Consider the following 13,778-nt stretch of genomic DNA (forward strand, 5'->3'; position numbering starts at 1 on the left):
AACCTGATTTACCTCTTACCTGTAACCTACCTTACCGTGTGGCTTTAAATTCGAAGCCACTCAGCCATTTCTAGGCAGGTGATGTGTTACCTTTCAGAATTCATATTGGCAGGTATGAAAAGATTACCCAAAGCTACTGAGGATGAAACCACCTTCTGGGTACCTAGCTATTTCTTTCTTGAGGTCCTAAACGTAAACGCGCACCTCCTACCCCCTCAGTAACAAGTACTGGGACACAGAGCACAGCCAAACTCAGCTCTGAAAGGTGGTACTGCCTGTTGTGGAAGTGAGCCAGCAGTGGCCTTTGCAATTGTGGATCTTGAGCTCTGCTCTGCAGATTTCAGGTATAACCATTGTTAACTGTACTGAAGGTGTGTCCTTAAGAAGAAAAGTGTTCAAATTAAAAAAGCTGCTGCCTAGTACACCGTGTGGCCTTTTCCTTTGAATCCCAGGGTTCTGTCCCTTTTCAGAGTCGTATTTCTGGGGCTCCTGCTTTAAAACAGCTCAAACCTGTGACTTTGTTCTTGCTCAAATGTGGAGAAAACTCAACAGGGTTCCTGGAGATCTGGCAGTGTGCAGCTCACAGTCTGTGTCTCAGGTGTTTGAAAAAACAAGCCTCAGCCCTTGCCAAGTATAACCATAGACTTGAACTGTAAAATACATTGCAATTTTTAAATACAAACATTTATTCAATCAATGTTTATAAAATAAGTATAAAAAATGATGAATGACCACACCAAAGTTCACTCAAAATGCTTCTTTATAAATTAGATAATGCTACCTGTTTGTTTTACAGTGCGAGTTTACACCTTCGGTTAACTTCAGTTGTGAATCTGTTCTGGTGGTGTCAGAAGTTTACGTGATTTCGGATATCATTGATCTGCTTCACCATTTCCCTTATGTGTTCACCCCTGTAAAATCACGAGGTCATTGACTTTTAGGAATACAATTAATAAGTAAGTCATTAGTATGGCTTCTTAAGAATTTAAACTAGTCATGTTGAAATATCTTACAAGTGTTTTGCTTAAGCAACTTAATTAAGGCTAAAGGCAGCAATAGCAGTGCAACTGTTGGAAATATTTTTTTGAACACATTCACTGGGGAATGCTGTTAGACCACACAACAAAATCATATTACAGGGAACTCTCACCATTTTGATTCCTTCCACCACGCTCATTTCTTAAATCCCTATCATATAGCTCCCATCCCAGTAACTACTTGACATGTAAATGCCAAAACTTGGGTTTCTTATCTGGGAAGAGAGGTTAACTTTGGCATACTGCAAGGAAGAGCTGTTTGGAATGACAGCTGTTTGGAAATATGTACTTACTCCTCCTTCAGGATGGACTGAATGCACTTTCGCTGGTAGGCACTGAGAGTAATGGTGGGTTTTTGAGGACTCAGTACCTTTTCCATCTTCCGCTGTTGATAGTCTTTTTTCATAGTAACCTTAAGTATCAAACAGAACACAGATATTCTGGCTGTGGTTTGCCACAAATTTTCAAAGTATCTATCTTAGTCTGTTCTTTTTACATTTTATAAAATTCTTCAATACAACAAGCTAGTTTTAAAAAAGCACCCAATGTAGCCACTTTGTATCCATTCTCACCTGTTTGATGGCATTGCCCAAATGTCGAAGTTGATCAGGAATCAGCTGTAATTCTTTCTTCATGTCCCTCTCACTATCAGAGAGAACCGGGAGCTGAGAGTGAAAACTGTGCAGTACTTTTTTCATCCTTTAGAAAAAGGTAAGCAAACATCACAGCTTAAGATCTGTGCCAAGGGTAGAAATACAATCACAAACAAAGCTCCTAATTCATGAATCTGCTGTCTGTGGAGACTTCCACAGGATGGGTTTGATGGAAGCATCCCAGTCTTTCCTAATGTATCCCTCAAAGGGAATAAGTAGGGTAATCAGATTCTGTAGGTATCTGAACACCTGCTATAGGCCCATTTTTCTTTAGTACCAGAGTACTTAATAACACTGTTAGTACTTGAGTAGGAAATTGAATGTTGTGCCACCCACTGACCTGTTCATGATATCTTCTTGTCTCTCCTTAGCTTCCTCATATTTGTCAGCTAAGCGCTCAGCCATTTCCCGTAGACTTTTTCTAATGACATAAAAAGCGAGACTCTTGAGGTCCACCTTGATGTTCATCAAAGTCAATGGATTTAGCTTAGCATCTTAGTAGGGTGAGAGAACAGTTCTAGTCTTACTGAACTACTGTTGTGTTCTCCCAAGTTTTGGTACTCACCTCTCCTCTCGACAATAATTGAGATCTTCTAGTTGTTTCTTTTTTTGGTCACACAACAATTTGACCCTTCAAGAACAAAAAAGAAACGAAGTTTAATCAGAAACCAGGTTTAGGCCATTACACAGTGTCAGCTACAAGGAAATAATGGTATGTGAAAAAAGGCCACTGCTTCTAAAGGACATCATACCTCCGCTGAATCTCCTCCTTTGCCAAGTCCTGTTTAAGGATGTACTGTTCTCTGAACACCTGTGTGGCTCTGCTAATAAGCTGAAGACATTCTTCAGGAGGGGCCGTATCCCTTTCAGACGACCTCAAAAAAAAAGTTTCAAAGATTAGTCCAAATGCCTAAGGGACCACAGTACTACAGCCACCACCAGACTGAGTCTCTGAGTCCAGCACTACACGGTGCCTGGCTACCACCACCGACTGCTCTGATAGGGATCACAATACAGGGTCCTGGACAGAACTGGAGAAAAATGTAAACAAAATGTTAACTCACCAAAAGAAGAAAAAAAAAAAGATCAGACTTACTGATCTGATAGACTGGAGAAACCCTGAGAGTATGGCCCTCGGACACCTTTAAGCTCAGTAATGAAGTCACTCCTGAGGTTCACCCTTCAGCCAAAGATTAGATAGGCCCATAAAAAAAGAGACTAAATGGGCACCCCAGCCCAGGGGCAAGGACAAGAAGGCAGGAGGGGGCAGGAAAGCTGTAATAGAGAATCTAAGGTCGAGAAAGGGAGAGTGCTGACATGTCGTGGGGTTGGTAACCAATGTCACAAAACAATATGTGTACTGTTTAATGAGAAGCTAGTTTGTTCCGTATACCTTCATCCAAAGTACAAAAAAAAGTTTTGACTATGACTTTTCCTCAGCTCAGTGAAACAACTGAGAATAGACTAAAATCATAGTTGCCCCTTTTCTTTCTTTGTAACATTTCCTGTTTATTATTCTCAGGTGCTACTTCCCTCTCTCTATTCATCAGCTGACTAAATATGCCCTGTGTTTCTTCCATCCATGAGTGGGAACAGACTGGAGGGCAGTTAACAACAACTTTTCTTCCAACTCCACATGGTGAAAAGTATATGAGATCAAAAAGCTGAGGCCAGAAAGGATGAACAGTAATGAAAACAGAAAAGGAACCAGTTCTTACAACCTATATACTCTAGAGCCCATACTTCAGAAATGCTGGATTGGCAACACTACGTTGCAAAATGCTTCTAATGTGCTTTTCAAATGAATCCGGGGTTTCAGCCAGAATACGGAGGGGAGACTCTGCCACTTCAACATCTTCTCGGGTACAAAGCAGGGAAGGAGATGCTGGATGGACTGTGCTTCTGCAACATAAATGCATCAGTACATACATACATGAATAAAATAATGAAGTCTACTGTGGAGTTATTTAAATATTATAGGGAAACATAAGCCACACCACTTTATCCAGAATTTTGCGGTTATGGGAGACTATAAGGTGTCACCTTTGTAGAAGAACATACAAGAATGCATGTCTTCTGCCTTGGAGAGGTCACCTTGGGGAGCTCCTCCCTGTTCTACCAATGCTGCCCTTTGATAAAGCACTTTGGACTCTGACACTTCAATTTCTTTTTTGAAAAGATCAAGGTAGCATAAAAATAAAATTCATCATGAACTCTTCTTGCAAGGACTTGAGAGCCAGTTTATAAACTGGAGACACAAACAAATCACTCGTTTCTTAGAAGTAGTTTAGATTTGATCAAAACTGATACTCAGCCAGATAACCACTGTATATAGTAACATTTGGGTCTCCCTAACTTCATTTCTAAAACTCAGATCCACTCATGTACAAATATTCACAAACACAATTTCAGAAAGAGCTTGAAAAATATTAACAAACCTTGACAATATGGTAAAATGACTTAAAGGCAACAATTCAAATACAGAAGTTCGTTAAACAATAATGGGGAGTTGGCAGAAATATGATTGTGAGGTATCTAATTAGTGCTTCATAGTTACCCCCGTCCCCTGGGATTCATGTTCTTTATTCTGAAGTAACCTAGTATGACTAAATCTTATTTTACTAAAGGCATATAAGTTCTTAAAAAATATGCTGAGGTAACAGGCAAAAAGCCAATTTTTTTTTCAGTGATTTTATCATTTTTGTTTAGTCTTGCTGGAGTTTTTAGTCTCAGTATAAAAAACACAAAACTGATAATTGTTTTGCCTTGTAAATAATATCACTTATTAATCTTCAAAGAACATGGAGGGTCCTCTAAGGACAGTAAATTAATGCCATTATTTTGAATTTATGTCAGTGTCTAGAAGCACATGCTTTGAATCGACACCAAGAGACTAGGGATCTAGTTTTCTACACTCGGTGGCTGTTGTTTTTGGTACTCCTATTCCTGTATTTAGAGCCCTGGTGGCACAATGTAGTTAAGAGCTCGGCTGCTAAGCAAACGGTCGGCAGTTTGAATCCACCAGCCACTCCTTGGAAACTCTACGGGGCAGTTCTACTCCGTCCTATAGGGTCGTTACGAGTCAGAATTGACTTGATGGCAACGGGTTTGGTTTTTTTTGGTTTATTCCTATATTTATAAAACTCAAAAAACACCTTCTAGGGCTACTGCTGATTATAGCGTAATATTTGTGATTCTTAAGAGAAACAAAGACTAGGACTTCAGAGTTGCTATATACCACCTTTCTTCCAAAGAGTTTTACACATTCTATTAAGTCCCTCTGAGGCTGGCAGAGATGGAGAAAGAGTATGGGTGTGGCTTTGGAGTCAAAAAGACTTGAATTTGAATCCAGCTTTACTATTTGTTACCTGTGACTTCAGGCCCCTTTACTTCACCTCTCTAGGCCTGTTTTCTATAAAGTAAGGATGTTGACAGTGCCCTCCTTACAGGAGGCAATAAAGGTAAATGGTTTAGTTCTAAGTCTGGCACATAATAAGGGCTTGATAACCATTAAATCTAATCCATATTAATACTGTGGTTTGGTCCTTATTTTTAGTATTCCTTTCCACACTTTGAAGAAAAGCTCTTGACTCTCAGCTAGTTGAAGGAGGTGCCAGAAATCATGCCTAGAATAAAACCTTGTAGAGATGGCAGGAACAACAGAAATATCTACTCTTCGAACCCTCAAGTCAGAAGCCAAAGCATAAACCATGCTTCAGGCCGGTTACTGAGGACATTTTCCTAGCTTAGAATTAATTCCCTGTAGAATTAATGACAGCCGTGTGGGAAATACAAAACGGGACGTACAATAAAGGTCTTATGAGGCATTCATAGGTACTGGTGATGCAGATCATCGTGGGCCCCAGAATGTCAGGGACGATCCAGAATCCTCTTATCGGAGCCGGCTGCCTGGGAAAACACAACCACAGTTATATTACAAAGCAGCAAACATAATGGAACCAAGAGCAAAGGCATGACTGAGGGTCGTTGCCACCTCAGGCTGAGGCTAACAGTTACCTGGGACATGCTATCTATCTGTGCAGTAACCTCGAAGGTGGTGACTTGGAAACCTGTAATACTTAGAGCCCTTATCAATTTGAACCAAGCTGTCACTTTACAGTCTGGCAACCATTCGACTTACAGTCACTCAGGACCCAGAGCCTGATAGTGCTCCCTGTACCTTCAGCACTCGCCCACTCATGCGTAAACTCCAGCTGTCTTTGTAGGCCTAGTACTGTGCCCAATAGATTAACTGCTCAGGAGCTGTTGACTGAACAGAACTTAGAGTAGCTCACATTAAAAATTCAATGAAGCCGAACATCTATGGCCTAGGACTCAATCTAGTGTGCACAGCACACATCTCTCATTCTCACTTCCTACTTCATTAAAGAAACTGAAAACTGAAGACCTCTCTGTGAGCGCCATCCAGGATCCATCTACTGGTCCCATCCTGGCTGGAGCAAAGGAGAATGAAGAAAACAAAGGACACAAGGGAAAAGACTAGTCCAAAGGACTAACGGACCACAACTACCACAGCCTCTACCAGCCTGAGCCCAGCATTAGATGGTGTCTGGTTACTACCACCAACTGCTCTGGCGGGGATCACAACAGAGGGTCCCAGGCAGAGTAGGAGAAAAATGTAGAACAAAAATTCAAATTCACACACACACACACACACACACGCACACATTAAAAAAAGACCAGGCTTGCTGGTCTGACAAGAGACTGGAGAAAACCTGAGAGTATGACCCCCGGGCACCCTTTTAGCTCAGTACTGAAGTCATTCCTGAGGTTCAGCCAAAGATTAGACAGGTGTACAGGGTCGCTATGAGTCAGAATCAACTCAGTGGCAATGGGTTTTTTATAAGGCCAACCATAATGCACGTGAGGAACGTTCATCATAGTTAAATCATGGGAACGCCAGCCCAAAAGCAAAGACGCGAAGGCAGGAAGGGACAAGAAAACTGGACAAACGGAAACACGAAACCCGGTGAGAAGGGGAGAATGCTGACACACCGCAGGGTGGACAACCCATGTCACAAAACAATTTGTGTATTAACTATTTAATGGGAAACTAATTTGCTCTGTAAACTTTCACCTAAAGCACACACACACAAAAGCTAAAAGTAAAAAAACAAAAAATGACCTGATGCCCTCAGCTGGGGACTCTGTCAACATGCTACGCTACTTGCACCCATGCTCATCCCATCAGGCTGCACAGCACGTTGCTGCTTCTGGTCTCTAGATGCCACCTCCTTTCACCTCTTCTGAGGACTGCTCATCAACTCTGCAGCTTCAAAATCTCCCCTATATTGCCTATTTCCCCTCAGCTTATAAACAGTCTCCTCCATTTGAAACACCCGCCACTATAATTTTAAGCTACTTCATCCTATTCTCCACTCCCTCCTTCCCTTTAGAACCAGCAGTCTATAGTACTATGTCCTCTTCCTCATCTTCCATTCTTTTTTTTTTTTTCTTTTTTGAGGGAGGGGAATCTGGGAAGTTTTAAAAATTGTATCTTTTTAGTGTGAAAGCTACATATAGAAGAGTATTTTTACACAGTTCGTAACCATGATCAGGTCACAAAGAAGAGCACTGCAGCAGCCTAAGACGTCCCGCAAGACCATCCCTGATCACAACCTCTCATCCCCACAGAAGTAAGCACTATTCTGACTTTTATGATACTCACTTCCTTGCTTTGCTTTATAGTTTCCCTACCTAGGTAATCATTTCTAAGAAGTATTACTTAATTATACCTGTTTTTTGAAGTTTATATAAATGGGATTTTATTATATATTTTCGCCATTCACTTTTCAACCTGCTAGTTTGCTATCCTCTCCTGCCCCTAATACTGTGTTCCTGTGGTCCTCAATGAGCCCTCTAGAATGCCAATCTGAAGTCTGCACTGCCCCTCCCTGGACTGCTGCGCTTACTTGATGCTGCTACTGCCCACTGCCTCCTCTTTGAAACACTCTCCCTTGGCATCCCTGACACCATTTCCTCTGAGTTCTTCTCCAGTCTCTGTGGCAGCCCATTCTCAAGTGTCCTTCCTGGGCTAGGCTCCACTTCTTACACTCACTGCTTATCAGTAAATGCTGCTCATGACCCTTCTCTGGTCTCCTCTACTCATTTTAGACCCTTTTCCTCGGTAAACTTCACCAGAGTCCTGGCTCCAGTGCTGACATTTCCACATCCACATCGTCCCTAGCCCAGACCACTCCAAGCTGCAGATTTCTGTATGCAACACCTCTTGGGCTCCTCCACCTTGGACGTCCTGTAGGAACATAAAACTCCAGATGCCCCCAATTAAGCCATCTCTTTCCTCTCAAATCCACTCTTTCTCCCATGTCCCCGTTGCTCTGAAGGGTACCACATCTACCCAGTTATCCAGGTAGAAACCTGGGAGTCATTCTGGATAGCTGCCCCCCACCCCCACCACTTTTCTATTTATCAAATATTTACTGAATATCCATTAAGCATTCTGCAAAACACTGAGTATACAGACACGAGGCAATCAGTATACACTATGAGGCAAACAGACATTGTCTCTACCCTCATGAAACGTACACTCTGATAGTGGTGATAGACATTAAACAAACAAACATAAATCATAATATGTGCTACAAAGAAAAAGAGAGTAATAGGAGGAACCTAACTTAGACTGGGGAATCAAGGGAGCCATCTCTGACGAAGTAACAATAAGATCAAAGGAGATTAAGAGTTAGCCAGGTGAAGACAACAAGCTGGGGTTGGAGCTGCGGAATACCTTCCAGACAGAGGAAATAATATGTGGGGAGGCCCTGAAAACATGAAAGAGCTTTTGATGAACATTTAACGAACTGACACTCTTAGGGGCGAAGTATCATGTCTGCAACTTACTTTCAAATGATTCAGCAATATCATTTTTGTACATGGGTGTAAAACATCTAAATTACTGAAATGAACAACCGTCACCTGTGTATAGAGGGGAGAGTAAGTCCTTACCTGCATGGCAATGGCTTTGTACACAGGATGTGTTCTACAAAGCATTTCTGTTCTGTAGCAAGTTCCTGTAAACTATCCTTATCTTCTTCATCTACAAAGGAAGATAGTCTGTAAATTAACTGATGCTTAGATAAAATTCTCCGAACTAAAACGCTGACATTATTTACATGCAATTCAGTTCTTGCCTCAGACCATTGTTTCTCAAGGAATATGCCCTCTGACATAGAAATCTCCTTCCCCAAGGGTCTAGACCCTCCATTTCTGGCCCAAGAAGGAAGAGAGATTTTCCTTGGCCAGGTTTCTAAATGCAGAAATGGTTCACTGAGGTGAACAATTCCAGAAATCATTCCCTTCCATGGTCTCTTCCTCACTCACATTATTATTTAAGTAACAAATTGGTTGAGCTATAATGTACACACTATAAAATTCTTAAAGTATACAATTCAATGGTTTTTGGTATATTAAAAGAATTGTACAACCAACACACAAACAATTTAGAATATTTTCATTTCCCCCAAAAGAAACCTTATACCCTACCTCCCCAGACCTAGACAACCACGAATCTCCTTTCCATCTCTGTGGATTTGCCTGTTCTAGACATTTTGTATAAATGGAACTATACAATATGTACTTTTTTTTATGACTAGCTTCTTGCACTTAGCATGTTTTCAAGGTTCATCCACGTTTTAGCATGTATCAATATTTCATTCCTTTTTACTGTTGAATAATATTCCATTGCACTATACAACATTTTGTTTATCCATTCATCAGATGATGGACATTTGCATTGTTTTTTACTTTTTGGTGATTATGAATAATGATGCTATAAACATTTGTGTGGACATACGTTTTCATTTTTCTTGATATAGCTAGGAAGGGGATTGCTGGGTCAAATGTTAGCTTTATGTTTAACCATTTGAGGAACTGCCAAACTTTCCAAAGAGGCTGCTCCATTTTCCATTCCTATGAGTACTATATGAAGGTTCTAATTTACCCACGTTTGTTACTGTCTGCCTTTTTAAACCATTCCAGTGGATGTAAAGTGGTATCTCATTTTGTTTCTGATTTGCATTTCCTTGATGGCTAATGTTGTTGACCATCTTTTCATGTGAATATTTGTATATCTGAAATGTTTATTCAGATTCCTTACCATTTTTTGATTGGGCCACTTGCCTTTTTATTACTGAGTTCTAAGAGTTCTTAATATATTCTAGACACCAGTTGCCACTGAGTTGATTCCGACTCGTAGAGACCAGACCCCATGACACAAGCCCCTCATCAGATACATGACTTGAAAGTACTTTCTCCCATTCTGTGAGTTGTCTTTACACCTTTTTGATGGTGTCCTTGAAACACAAAAGGTGTTAATTCAGATGAAGTCCTATTTATTTTTTCTTTTGTCATTTATGCTTCTGGTATCATATCTAAGAAACCACTGCCTAATCCAAGGTGATGAAGATTTATGCCTAATTTTTTTCCTAAGAGTTTTACAGTTTTAATTCTTGTATTTAGGTTTTTGATCCATTTTGAGTTAATTTTTTTATATGGTGTGAGATAGGAGTCAAACTTCACTCTCTTGCCATGTGGATATCCAGTTGTTCCAACACCATTTATTGAAAAAACTATTCTTTACCCATCAAACTGTCTTGACGCCCTTGTAAAAAATCAATTAACTGTAATTGTAAAGCTTTACTTCCAGACTCTCAACGCTACTGAACTTACCTATATGACTACCTGTATGTCAGTACCAGAGTCTTGATTACCATAGCTTTGTGAAAAATTTTTTAACTTGAAAGTGTGAGTCCTCGAACTTTGTTCTTCTTTCTCAAGATTGTTTAGGCTACTTTGGGTCACTTGCATTTCCATATGAATTTGAGGATAGGCTTGCTGTCTGCAAAGAAGCTAGATGGAATTTTGATAGGGATGCAGTGAATGAATCTGTAGATCAATCTGGGGAGTGCTGCCACCTCAAAAATATTAAGTCTTCCAGTCCATGAACATGGGGCATTTTTCATTCACTTAGATCTTTTATTTCTTTCAACAATGTTTTATAATTTACAGAATGTTTTATATTTCTTTTGTTAAATTTATTCCTAAGTATTTTATTCTTTTTGATGCTACTGTAAATGGAACTGTTTTCCTACTTGATGCTTTAATGATTTGAGACTTTGGGGGATGTTGGGATGGGGTGAATGTATTTTGCATGTGGGTTGAACGTGAATCTTTGGGGGCCAGAGGGTTGAGTGTGGTAGGCAGAAAAATGCCCCTTCCCTAAAGACAACGTTAAAGATGGAATTAAAGTTACTAATCAGCTGGCTTTAAAATGGGAGATTATTTTAGATTATCTGGGTGGGCTCAATATAAACACAAAGTTCCTTAAAAGTGAAAGTGGGAAGCAAAAGAAAAAGTCAGTGATGCATTGTGAAAAGGACTCAACCTGTCGCCCTGCTGCCGGTGTTCAAGACCGAGGAAGAAGGCCACAAACGAAGGAACGCAAGCAGCTCTAGAAGCAGGAAAAGGAAACAGATTCTCCCCCAGAACCTTCCAGAAAGGAACACTGCCCTGCTGACATCGTTTTTTTTAAATAATATTTTATTGTTTACGGTGAAGGTTTACACAGTAGTTTCGGTTCCCATTCAACAATTTCTACACAAGCTGTCCAGTGACATTGGTTACATTCTTCACAATGCATGAGTATTCTCAATATTTCTGTTCTGGTTGTTCTATTTCCATTAATCCACTTTCCTTGACTCCTCACATTCTCATCTTTGTTTTAAAGTAATTGTTGACTGTTTGGTCTCATGTACGTGATTTTTTTTTTTTAAATAGTACTTTAGATGAAGGTTTAAAGAACTAGCTTTTCATTAAACAGTTAAGTACACATATTGTTTTATGACATTGGTTAACAACCCCATAACATGTCAATACTCTCCCCCTTCTCGACCTTGGGTTCCCTATTACCAGCTTTCCAGTCCCCTCTTGCCTTCTAGTCTTTGCCCCGTGCTGGTGTGCCCCTTTAGTCTCGTTTTGTCCTAATGGGACTATCTAATCTTTGGTTAAAACGTGAATCTCAGGAGTGACTTCCATTACTGAGCTAAAAGGATGTCCAGGGGCCATACTCTCGGGGTTTCTCCAGTCTCTGTCAGGCTAGTAAATCTGGTCTTTTTTTGAGTTACAATTTTGTTCTACATTTTTCTCCAGCTCTGTCTGGGACCCTCTATTGTGATCCCTGTCAGATCAGTCAGTGGTGGTAGCCAGGCGCCATCTATTTGTACTGGACTCAGTCTGGTGGAGCCTGTGGTAGTTGTGGTCTATTACTCCTTTGGACTAATCTTTCCCTTATGTCTTTAGTTCTCTTCATTTTCCCTTGCTCCTGAAGGGGTGAGACCAGTGGAGTATCTTAGATGGCCGCTCACAGGCTTTTAAGACCCCAGATGCTACTCACCAAAGTAGAATGTAGAACACTTTCTTTATAAATTATGTCAATTGAGCTAGATGTTCCCTGAGACCATGGTCCCCTCAGCCCAGTAATTCGGCCCCTCAGGGAGTTTGGATTTGTCCATGGAGCTTCCATGACCTTACCCTGAACAAGTTGTGCTGGCTTCCAAAGTATTGTGTACTGTCTTACACTTTACCAAAGTCACCACTTTTCTACTATCTATTTAGTGTTTTTCCACCCCCACCCCCCCTCCCTCATAACCATCAAAGATTGTTTTTGTGTGTAACCCTTTTTATGAGTTTTATAGTAGTGGTCTCTTAAACAATATTTGTCCTTTTGTGACTGACTCATTTCACTCAGCATAATGCCTTCCAGATTCATCCATGTTGTGAGATGCTTTGCAGATTCATCACTGTCCTTTATCATTGCATAGTACTCCATTGTGTGTATGTACCATAGTTTATCCATTCATCTGTTAATGGGCATCTAGGTTGTTTCCATCATTTTGCTATTGTGAACAGGGCTGCAGTGAACATGGGTATGCATATGTCTATTCGTGTGATGGCTCTTATTTCTCTAGGATATACTCCTAGGAGTGGGATTGCTGGATCATACGGTATTTCTATTTTTAGCTTGCTAAGGAAGTGCCATATCGTTTTCTAAAACGGTTGTACCATTTTGCATTCCCATGAGCAGTGCATAAGAGTTCCAATCTCCCTGCAGCCTCTCCAAAATTTCTTATTTTCTGGTTTTTTTGATTTGTGCCAGTAATGCCGGAATTAGATGGTATCACACTGTGGTTACGATTTGCACTTCTCTAATGGCTAATTATCATGAGCATTTCCTCATGTGTCTGTTAGCTGCCTGAATGTCTTCTCTGGTCAAGTGTCTGCTCATTTCCTTTACCCATTTTTTAATTGGATTATTTGTCTTTTGTTGTAGAGGTGTTGGATTTTCCTGTAGGTTTTAGAGATTAGACATTTGTCAGATTTGTAATAGCCAAAAATTTTTTCCCAGTCTGTAGGTTCTCTTTATATTGTTTTGGTGAAGTCTTTCGATGAGCATAAGTGTTTAATTTTTAGAAGATCCCACTCATCTAGCTTATCTTCTGGAGTTTGTATGTTGTTAGTTATGGTTATATCCTGTTAATGCCATATATTATTGTCTCTAGTGTTGATCCTGTTTTTTGTTCTACAATCTTTATAGTTTTTGGTTTTATATTTAGAATTAGTTTTTGTGTATGATGTGTATCCTGTTTCATTTTTTTGCAGATGGACATCCAGTTTTGCCAGCACCATCTGTTAAAAAGACTGTCTTTTCCCCATCTGATGGACTGTGGGCGCTTGTCAAAGATCAGGGGACTGTAGGTGGATGGATTTACATCTGGGTTCTCAATTCTGTTCCATTGGTCAATATATCTGTCGTTGTACCAGTACCAGGTGTTTTGACTACTGTAGCTGTACAGTAGGTTCTGAGGTCAGGTAGTGCGAGTCCTCCTACTTTATTCTTTTTCTTTAATAGTGCTTTACTTATCCTGGGCCTCTTTATAAAGTTAATGATTGTTTTTTCCATCTCTTTAAAGAATGTTGTTGGTATTTGGATCAGGATTGCATTGTATTTGTAGATTGCTTTGGGTAGAATTGTCATTTTCATAATGTTGAGTCT

At 40.2% G+C, this 13,778-nt stretch overlaps 1 protein-coding gene across 1 annotated transcript in view; it reads right to left on the minus strand.

Annotated features, from left to right (window-relative positions):
* Window positions 1-741: 741 nt before the first annotated feature.
* Window positions 742-13,778, minus strand: part of NUP88 (nucleoporin 88) — a 34,349-nt gene continuing 21,312 nt past the window's right edge. Inside the window, exons 7-15 of the mRNA XM_012555463.2 lie at window positions 8,675-8,765; window positions 5,498-5,599; window positions 3,434-3,592; window positions 2,443-2,565; window positions 2,256-2,321; window positions 2,031-2,111; window positions 1,610-1,736; window positions 1,331-1,449; window positions 742-911 (exon numbers count right to left, since the gene is read on the minus strand). Coding sequence (XP_012410917.1) covers window positions 848-911; window positions 1,331-1,449; window positions 1,610-1,736; window positions 2,031-2,111; window positions 2,256-2,321; window positions 2,443-2,565; window positions 3,434-3,592; window positions 5,498-5,599; window positions 8,675-8,765 — 932 coding nt within the window. The 3' untranslated portion in view covers window positions 742-847. The remainder of the gene's footprint in view (window positions 912-1,330; window positions 1,450-1,609; window positions 1,737-2,030; window positions 2,112-2,255; window positions 2,322-2,442; window positions 2,566-3,433; window positions 3,593-5,497; window positions 5,600-8,674; window positions 8,766-13,778) is intronic.

This window comes from Trichechus manatus, unplaced genomic scaffold (genome assembly GCF_000243295.1).
Source record: "Trichechus manatus latirostris isolate Lorelei unplaced genomic scaffold, TriManLat1.0 scaffold00040, whole genome shotgun sequence".
Taxonomy (NCBI): domain Eukaryota; kingdom Metazoa; phylum Chordata; class Mammalia; order Sirenia; family Trichechidae; genus Trichechus; species Trichechus manatus.